General features: G+C 39.4%; 1 protein-coding gene across 1 annotated transcript; it reads left to right on the forward strand.

Annotated features, from left to right (window-relative positions):
• The first annotated feature begins 1,956 nt into the window (after positions 1–1,956).
• On the forward strand, positions 1,957–10,361 carry LOC100480790 (olfactory receptor 1571-like). Its single transcript, XM_034657181.1, has 5 exons — positions 1,957–2,109; positions 4,029–4,561; positions 4,709–4,958; positions 5,372–5,498; positions 10,204–10,361. The coding sequence occupies exons 1-5, from the start codon at positions 1,957–1,959 to the stop codon at positions 10,359–10,361; spliced, it is 1,221 nt and encodes a 406-aa protein (XP_034513072.1).
• Positions 10,362–10,629: the final 268 nt, after the last annotated feature.

Raw genomic sequence — 10,629 nt, forward strand, 5'->3', positions numbered from 1 at the left:
TTGGGTTCCTATGTTTGGGTGGGGGACCCATGCTTCACTGCTTCCTGCTGTCCTGTCTGGGAACAGAGCTTCAATTTCTGGCATGGACCATCCAGGGATGAATCCAGACCTCCACACGGAGACTTTCATCTTAGAGACCCAACCCATGTGAGTCTCAGAGCTCAGCAGGTATTTCAGGAAAGGATCAGAGAGAATAGATCCTGAGAATCTTTACCTGAGGTCAACTGAGAGCCCAACCAGCCTATTCTAGAGCCAACAGATCACATTTTTGTTTGCTGGGTTGACCACTAAGTTTAAAAATAATTTATTTAAGATATTCTATTATTATTTTTTCCTTTAAGAATACAGATCTTCAAGTTATTTATTATTTTTCTTATTTCAGTTAAAAGATTTTATTTAATTATTTGAGAGCAAGCAAGAGAGAGAGAGAGAGCACAAGCAGGGGGGAGGGAGAAATAAACTCCCCCCTAAGTAGGGAGCCCCATGTGGGACTCGATATCAGGACCCTGTGATCATGACCTGAGCCAAGGGCAGGTGCTTAACCGACTGAGCCACCCAAATGCCCTATTTAATATATTTTTAAAAGAAGTGTTCGTTGGAATCAGCATTACAAGATCGTTGTTGACAATACATGGTGGGAATGGAAGTCCAGTTGGATGAGACAGTAGAAGGACTAGAGGGCATAAAGTGGTTCCAGTGAAATTAGAACATATTCGAGGAGTTTTGTAGCTAAGGAGTAGAAAAACAATTTTAGGCTTGGAGGTGTGAGCAGGGAGCAAGAAAAAAAAAATTTTTAATTTTTAGTTGGAGTATATTTAGCTTGTTCTGTATTAGAAGGATCCAGGCCCATGGAAGGTAAAACTACCTTGGGACAGCAGTTTTGGGGACATACATTTCACAGTATCATCTCTCCCATTGGTATCCCCTAGCAAAACAAACAAACAAACAAAAAAAAACGTACCTAATATGCAAGAAGGGATATGCCAAGGAGCATCACTTTGCCACTGTTTTATTACCAAGAAGGCTGAATATATTTTTGACTTTGTTAGCCATTTACTTCCTACACGCAAATTGTTTTTGCAAGTACGTTGCTTTCATGTACTAGGATCTGATGTTTTTGTTGTGTTTTGATTCTTTCAAAAAAAAAAAAAAAAGAACGGTAGTTTTTTCACCAAGTTTGCTGTTTGCCACATACTCCTTGTATTGTGTACAGGTGTATTGATTGGGTCCATGAGAGCCTACATATTTCGTGTGGTCAAATCTATCGGTTGGTCACATCATGTTCCCCTCATGGTTTAAAGTATGAAGTTCCTCTGTATCCTTAGTAGCAAGAAGTATTTCTTATACATGCTGTCATCTTATTGCACATCTAATTGTTCCTAATTCTACCTTTTTATATTTTGGAATTAGATTTTTTTTAAGCAGCAATCACCTCCTGTCATTATGCGAAACATGCTCTTTTGTATTCAACTGAAGATCTCCTGCATCTTTTTCATAAGCCTAAGTGAGCCCATTTATGATCACTTATGATCAAATAACAACTTTAGCTACACCTTCCTACAATGTGTATTAAAAAGAATGTTTTTAATCTCTAAGCTTTTAGCCATTTCATCCTGAATTAAACTCATGTTGATGTGATTGTCGGTATTGTATATCTCGTCTGTAAGATGTTAGTATTAGATTACTGTTCAGTTTTCCTGAATATAGTTATTTGAATCCATCATGTTTAACCTTATTTATTTTCCCTACCATTCTAGTTAATGAATTCTCATTTTTTTTTAAACTTGTTTCTATACAAATGTGCACCTTTGTGAACACGAAGAGTCAAACAAAACAGGGGAGCCCCTGCTCCTTTGGATCATAGGTTATAATGGAGAGCAGGGAGCTAAGTGCTTGTATGACATTGGGTCTTCAAGGGTAAATTGTATACAGAAAGGGAATAGATTGTTACGGAACATGCCAGATTTTGCAGAGTATGGTCTGGGAAGGTTTATGCATGGCAGACAAGAAACAGAGAACCAGGACAGGTGTGGACCCATTGGATTGTGTACAAATACAGATCAAAACCCAAAGCTCAAGATGACAAAGGAACGAATGCCTCCAAGGAAAGTAAGAAGAGCCAGCCTCATCCACTCTCCGGCCACATAAAAACAAGTGTGGTCAAATAAACATGACACGGGGACAGGAATGACAATTAGATCAGGGGTCTGAGGTGGACCCCATGATGAGGCCAGTGGAGCAGTCAGCACAGGCTCCCTGGAGTCTGATGTAACATCAGCACCCCACTCACTGCCTTTTTCCTCTGCAACCTCGTTCTTTGATGGACTCTTCACTCATACTCTTTTCCCAAATAGCAACCACTGGACTTTTACTGGAAACATTTTTCCTTACAGCAGTGGATTCTTTTTTTTTTTTTTTTTTTTTTTCTGCTGTCCACAGTAAGCATGTCTTTTACATTAAGATTAAGCATGTGTGCACATGCAAACACACAAATCCACATGTATGTACATACACACACACATACAAGCACGACTGGACAGAGAATAACCATTCATATACTAAGAGGAAGGAACTATGCTCAAGTTTTTACATATATGGACTCAATCTGTCGACCACCTTAGGAGGTTGGGTACCACGATCCGCAGTATTCCAGTGAGAATATTATCCAGGATTCAAAACTCATTCACTGATGGCAAAATTTTGCATTTAGTATAATTTAGAAAAATCTTTTACCATTTCATCTTGATGAATTCCTTTTTTTTGGTACCTTGCATATTTCCTTTGGTCAATGGATTTTTCCTTTTACTCATATTTCTAGTGGGTGTTCATATATTAAGGTGTCTTGACACCATAAATATGTTACTCTTTTCTCTTTTGGACAAGTGAGTTTTTGGTGCTTTGTTAGTTATTCTGGGCATCAAGGGGATACAACTAGGGTTGGAATGCAGCCAGACTGAGGGAGGCTTTCTCATCATCATGATCTCTCAGGGACCACCTGGGCTTATTAGACCTTTCTCCCCCTTCTTCCTTTTCTCTGTCTCCTTTTAGTTTGTTATACTTCTCAAAATACAGAACAAAATGGTCATATTAAAATAGAGCACCAAATTACATGTTCATGGGAGATTTACCACCTGAAATTTGGGTACTTTTCTATATTCTTTAGGGTAATGATAATTTGATGTTGAGAGTTTAACTAGTATCAATTTTTTTCCCCTAAATACTGTAGCTCAAGTGTGAGAAGAGCCTGGTAGTCATATGGCTCCAGGAGTCTGTAGTGTGCCAATTTGGGACCCTCCCCTTAAAATACAGACTGCAGGATGTTGACCAACACCTGAAAATAAGGAAGGTATCCATTTTTATTGACAGTTTTTCTTGGACATTCTTGGACAAATTAATGAAGTGCAAGGAACACTATGTGAATGAAGGACTCCTTGTGTCTTGAAGTCTCAGCTGCAGCAGGGAGGCCACCTCGTTCCTCAACCTTCCCTGACACCACCTCTCATCACTCTCCCTCTTGCTCTTCTCCTCACCACACTGGCTCCATTGTGAGTCCTGAATATACCTCCAAAAGAGGTGCCTTCCTCAGGGCCTTTGCACTGGCTCTTTCTCCTGCAGGACACACATCCCCAGATAAGCTCTTGTCCCCCGTGCAGACCTACCTGAGGTCTCTCTTCAAATGTCACCTTGTCTTTAGGTCTTCCTGAACTCCCAGTAAAGATAACAACTCATCCAATTTGTTTATTGCCTGCATTTTTTCCCACATGTCATTGTAATTAGAGCATTTCTGTCATGTTACTAATGCCCACTTGTATTAAAATAAATCTTTTTTCCCCCTAATTTCTAGTCATTACAACCACAACACAGGACCTGGCAATGATAGCCAATTTTCAGGATTTCTTCTTCTGGGATTATCAAACAAACCAGAACTGCAGCCCCTCCTATTTGGGCTTTTCCTCTCCGTGTACCTGATCACTGTGTGTGGAAACCTGCTCCTCATCCTGGCCGTCAGCTCTGACTCCCACCTCCACACCCCCATGTACTTCTTCCTGGCCAACCTGTCCTTTGTAGACATCTGTTTCACCTCCACCACCATCCCAAAGATGTTGGTAAATATACAGACACATAGCAAAGTTATAACCTATACAGGATGCATCAGCCAGATCTGCTTTTCCTTACTCTTTGCAGGCTGGGACGACATACTCCTGACTGTGATGGCCTATGACCGCTTCGTGGCCATCTGCCACCCCCTGCACTACACGGTCATCATGAACCCCCGGCTCTGTGGGCTCCTGGCTCTGCTGTCCTGCATCATTAGTGTGCTGAATTCCTTATTACAGAGCTTAATGTTGTTACAGCTTTCCTTCTGTTCAGAGGTGGAAATCCCCCACTTTTTCTGTGAACTCAATCAAATGATCCAACTTGCCTGTTCTGACACCTTTCTTAATGACACAGTGATATATGTTTCAGCTGTGCTGCTCGCTGGTGCTCCCCTTGCTGGGATCCTTTGTTCATACTCTAAGATTATATCCTCCATATGTGGGATCTCATCAGCTCAGGGCAAGTATAAAGCATTTTCCNTACCTTTCTTAATGACACAGTGATACATGTTTCAGCTGTGCTGCTGGCTGGTGCTCCCCTTGCTGGGATCCTTTGTTCATACTCTAAGATTATATCCTCCATATGTGGGATCTCATCAGCTCAGGGCAAGTATAAAAGCATTTTCCACCTGTGCATCTCACCTCTCAGTTGTCTCCTTATTTTATTGCACAGTCCTGGGAGTGTACCTTAGCTCCGCTGTTACCCAGAGCTCCCACGCAAGTGCAGTGGCCTCGGTGATGTACATGGTGGTCTCACCCATGCTGAACCCCTTCATCTACACCCTGAGGAACAGAGACATAAAAGAGGCTCTGATAAGATTCTTCAGGAGGGCAACTATAAAAGGGACAATTGTCCTGGTGGTGAGGAAGTGGCTTGATTGCAGGGCTCAAAACCATGATTTTTGATCATTGTGAAATAGAATTTGCTCCTATGTATTTCCAGAAATTTCAATTTCTTAGAATCCAACTTCTCTATACAATTTCAGAATACTCCATTTACTAAGCTTTTGCTCTGTCTGATGTACATATGGTTTTCCCTTGGTCTATTTTTGTATGTTCCCATAGTTCTTCCCAAGCTTGGGTCAGAAATATTTGAAAACTTCCATATCTTTTACTGGACCACTTTAATTTCCTAAAAATGATTTTTTTTCAAATGACATATCATGCCAAGTAAAATTTCCCTAGACTTCCTGAAGGAATAACCATGAGTTGTATTACTCGGATGGATAAAACTACACTTGACATCTAACACCTTTTATATAATTTCATCATAGAGGAAAATACAAAATCACAGTTTTCACATTGGGTCTGTTGTCATTCCTTTTTACTCCTTAATTGCTCTTCTCGATGACACAGACTTTATCATCGTCTTCTTTAAGTCTCAGCCTATGGATAGTGATGGTATAGACTAAGAATGCCTGCAACACTCACCTGGATCCAAGACATTTGTCACTCAGAACTGAGCCAATGTTATGGATGAACTCTTTCTCTTCATTATTATTATTATTGTTGTTGATGTTGTTAACATATAATTGATATCATGTTGCATTAATTACACGTGTACGATGAAATAATTCAGTATTTGTGTATATTGCAAAGTGATCAGAGTAAGTCCAGCTAACATGCATCATCATATACAGTTACAAGCTTTCTTTCATGACGACAGTTGTCAGGATCCCCTTTCCTAGCTTCTTTCAAATGTACAATACAGTTTTTTTCGCTAGAGTTGCCATGCTAGACTTGACATCCCCATGACTTACCATTTTATAACTGGAAATTTGTGCCTTTTGACACTTTCACGCATTTCACCCACTCCCTACCCCCTAGCTCAGGTTACTACCAATCTGTTCTGCATATCCACAAGCTTGGTTTGGTTTTGTCTTGTTTTTAAGATTCCACATTTACGCGAGATCATACTTATTTCATTGAGCATAATGCCGTCAGTGTCCACCATATGGAGATATATATGTTTTATATTTGCATTTCCCTGGTGAAGAGTGATGTTGAGCATCTTTACACGGACCTGTTGGCCAGCTGTGTGTCTTCATTGGAAAAATGTCTATTCACAATCTTCTGCCCATTGTTTAATCAGATTGTTTGTTTGTTGATGCTGTTGAGTTGTATGAGTTCTTTATGTATTTGAGATATTTACCCCTTAGATACATGATTTGCAAATATTGTCTGTCATTCAGAAGGCTGCCTTTTCATTTTGTTGATGGTTTCTTTTGCTGTGCAGAAATACTTACTTTGAGGTAGACATTGTTTAGTTTTGCTTTTGTTCCCTTGCTTTTGGTGTCAAATCCTAAAAATCTCTGCCAAAACCTATATGTTTTCTTCTAGAAGTTTTATGGCTTTGGGTCTTACATTCAATTCTTTAATCCATTTTGAGTTAATTTTTGCCTGTGGTGTAAGATAGTGACCCAGTTGCATGTTTTTGCATGTGGCTGTCCAGTTTACCCAACACCATTTATTGAAGAGGCTGTTCCTTCCTATTATATATTCTTGTCTTCTTTGCTGTAAACTAGTTAACCACTAATCTGTGGGTTCTGGACTCTCTATTGAGTTCCATTGACCTGTGGGCTTTTCATGCCAATAGCATGCTGTTTTGGTTACCATAGCTTTCTAATATAGTTTGAATTCAGGGAGGATGATGGCCCACTTTTTCTCTTTTTCTCAAGATTGCTTTGGCTATTTGGGGTGTTTGTGATTCCATAAAATTGAAGGAGTGTTTATTCTATTTCTGTAAAATATGCCATTGTAATTTTGACAGGGATTACACTGAATCCACAGATTGCTTTCGATAGTAAGGACATTTTAACAGTATTAATTCTTCCAATCAGTGAACATGGAATATCTTTCCATTTCTTTGTGTCTTCAATTTCATTCAACAATGTCCGAAAGTTTTCAGTGTACAGGTGTTTCACCTCTTGTTAAATTTATTCTTAGGTATTTTATTCTTGCTGATGCAGCTGTAAATGGGATTGTTTTCTTGATTTCTCTTTCTGAGAGTTTCTTATTCGTGTATAGAGTTGCAATCAAATTTGCATATTGACTTTATATCCTGCTGAATTCATTAGTTATAACAGATTTTTTTCTTTTAAACAATTCATTGAATTACAATGACATACAAGAAACTGAAAAGATTTAAAATACAAAATTTTCTGAATTCAAGTAATCATACAAAAATTAAGAGTGCATACTGCATGAGTCCATTATATATAATTAAAGAAGTGCACAAAAGCTTGAAAGATTTGTTATATATTGTTAAAAAAAATGTTACCAACCTGAAAACTCTGTTTCCTTATATCTAATTTGGGTGGATGTTGTAAGGATTAAATACAGTGTTTGGAAGTATTTGGTGAGTCCAAGAAGTCTTTCATGGGTAAGGAGCATACGCACATACATGTATGTATGCATTTGTACCTTACGTCCTACAAATACACTCTTACACATGTATGTACAAAACAGACTCAATAATTCCATCTCTTATGTTGAAAGGAAATCTGAAAGAAATTTGGAAAGAATAGAAATCAAAAGAGTGAATGTTTGAATTAGCATGAAATTAAAAGAATATATTTAGACACAAAGACTTAAAGTAGAATGGGAAGACATTAATTTTGGTAATGAATTCCTTTTTTTAATCTCGATGCATAAACAGCTCAACGTCAGAATTTATACAAAAAAAAAAAAAAGAATTTACATTTCAATGTAAAGTCACAGGACACCGGGCTGGCTCAGTTGGTGGAGCAAGCAACTCCTTTTATTTTCTTTAAAGATTTTATTTTTAAGTGATCTCTACAGCAACATGGGGCTCAAACCCACAATCCTGAGTTCAAGAGTCCTCTGCTCCACCTACAGAGCCAGCCAGGCAGCCAGAGCATGCAACTCTTGATCTTGGATCCTGAGACTAAAACACATGTCGGGCACAGAAATTATTTTAAAAATAAATAAAAGGGACACTTTGGTGGCTCAGCCAGTTAATGATTTTGGCTCCCAGCATGATCTCAGGGCATGGATTCAAGCACCATGTCAGCTCCATGCTCAGTGGGGAGTCTGCTTAAGGATTCTCTCTCCCTCTCCCTTTGCCCTTCCCATGGTTCACCCATGAGTGCACTCTCTCCCTCTCTCTTTCCAAAACCAATAAATAGATATTTAACAAATAAATAACTAAAGTAAGTAAGTAAGTCACATTTATATTTTAGCAATGGGGAAGTCACCTTCTCCATTCCATTTCAGCAATGGAACAGAAGCTCCAAATTAACTTTATTCTTTTTTTTTCTTCCACTTAAGATTGGATTTTAACAGAAAATGCCCTTACTCAAGAGGAGAGAAATAAATTAATTGAAAAACCAAAATTTGTTTTCCACCAAAACAATAAATGTCTGTATTACATTCCTATTTCGCTACAACAAATTACACTAGAGGCATCAAAGAAACAAATCTATGCTCTTACTGTTTTTGAGGTCGGAAGGCTGAAGTAAGTATCAGGGAGCTAAAATCAAGATGTCTCAGGGCCTGCTTCCTTCTGGACACTCCAGGAGAGACTCTTTTCTTTCCTATCACAGTTTCTATTGACAAGCATTCTTGGCTCATTGCCCTTTCTCTGTCTTCAAAGCCAGAGACATGGCATCTTCACATCTCCCTCTGATCCAACTATTCTGCCTGCTTCTCCCACATTCAGAGGACCATGGTGATTACCTTAGTTCCACCTGCCTAATCTTGGCCAATCTTAGGGTAAGGCCAGCGGCTTAGCAGTCTTAGTCCTTTTCCTATAAAAACTAACATATTCAAAGTTTCTAGGTATTAGATAGTGGATGACTTAAAGAGGCTTTTATTCTGCCTAGTAGAAAGTCTTTTCCAGAAGTATTTTATTTGGTGCCACTCAAGAGTCCTTCTATAAAAGAAACAGAGAATTTATCACAGCTCCGAGAAACGACTGGACATACAAGACATTAAAAATTGTATGCAAACGTGATTTCTTTCATTATTATTTTATTTTTTGTGAAAAAGACCTACAACCACCTGCACCGTACTCTATCACAGGGCCACAGCCTTGCTACTCAAACAGTGGTCCACAGACCACGACATGCAGCAACAACATCACCCAGGAGCTTGTTAGAAATGCTGAACTCATATAATTTAAAAATTAATTAATTAATTAAAATTTTTAAAAAATTTTAAAAAGAAACGCTGAACTCCTGGGCCCACTAGCACCTGCTAAAGCAAGATCTGCATTCAAACTACAATCCTAGGTGATTTACAGGCACTTTGAAGTTGGACAAGTGCTGGCTAGAGTACATTTTCTCACACTCTCAATCTGACCTTTGAGGCGGGGTCACTATCTGTGTTGGGAGCTGTCCTGCTCAGTGGAGGTGTTTAGCAGTGTCCCTCAGACATTGCCAGATGTGCCCAGGGGAAAAGAACCACCTCTGCTTGGGACCACTGGCACAGAGATTGAAACCTGGGAACATCCTGACAGAATGTTATCAACAGCCATCCTTTTCTGCAATGATAACTTTGAGAAGTTCACTAAATTCTTCAAGCCCCATGCCTCCGTGGGGAATTGAGTTCACACTAGTCCTTCCTCACAGAATGGACTTCTATAAAATTAAATCGGGCAATTCCTATAAGGTGCTAAACTCAGATTATAGTGCAGAAAAAAGATATAAATATATCTCTTACTATCAGCAAATATTTTATCCTGGCATACTATATCCTATCTCTCAACTTTTGATAGAAGTATGAAATTCCTAATTGTTTTGGCAATATTGTCATGAAGCCAAGAGTGTGGTGCCCAGGGTTTTATATTAAAAGATCAAACATCATCTTTGTTGAAAAAAAGGGAAATTAACTTTCTAGAGATAATGCATCATCCACCACAAGTCAATGTTTTGAAGGACATAAATGACCTACTCAGGACCAATTCCTCAGTCTTAAACAGGAGAAAACGTTCATTCAGGAGTGAGATAAGGTGCTGGGAGTTTAGACATCTGAAAGGAGAAGAAGTGATAGAAAAAGGGTAAGAAAAACTGACTTTACTTGGCTTATCACCCGGTTTCCTAGGAATAGAAATTCAACAGAAAAATTTCCTTTCTGTCCACACTAGTGTCCTGCAGGGAAATTGTGTGCCTACAGGTGGGAGGAGCAGAGGGAAATGATCCTAATGAGCAGACCGAACCAGCTGTAAATACTCCTCTGTTGCAGTCCCGCAGCACAGGCAACCTCCGGCTGGACAAGACTTGGTCATCTCTTGTGCTGTCCTAAGTCTGGATGGGGCATTGAAGTCTGACTCATTCCTGCTCTCTTGTCTGGGGACAGAGCTCCATCCTCCATCATCTACCAATCAGACAGGTATTTTTTTTTTAAAGATTTTATTTATTTATTTGACACAGAGAGAGACAGCCAGTGAGAGAGGGAACACAAGCAGGGGGAGTGGGAGAGGAAGAAGCAGGCTCATAGCGGAGGAGCCTGATGTGGGGCTCGATCCCAGAACGCCGGGATCACGCCCTGAGCCGAAGGCAGATGCTTAACG

The sequence above is a fragment of the Ailuropoda melanoleuca genome, chromosome 4, assembly GCF_002007445.2.
Source record: "Ailuropoda melanoleuca isolate Jingjing chromosome 4, ASM200744v2, whole genome shotgun sequence".
Classification (NCBI taxonomy): Eukaryota; Metazoa; Chordata; class Mammalia; order Carnivora; family Ursidae; genus Ailuropoda; species Ailuropoda melanoleuca.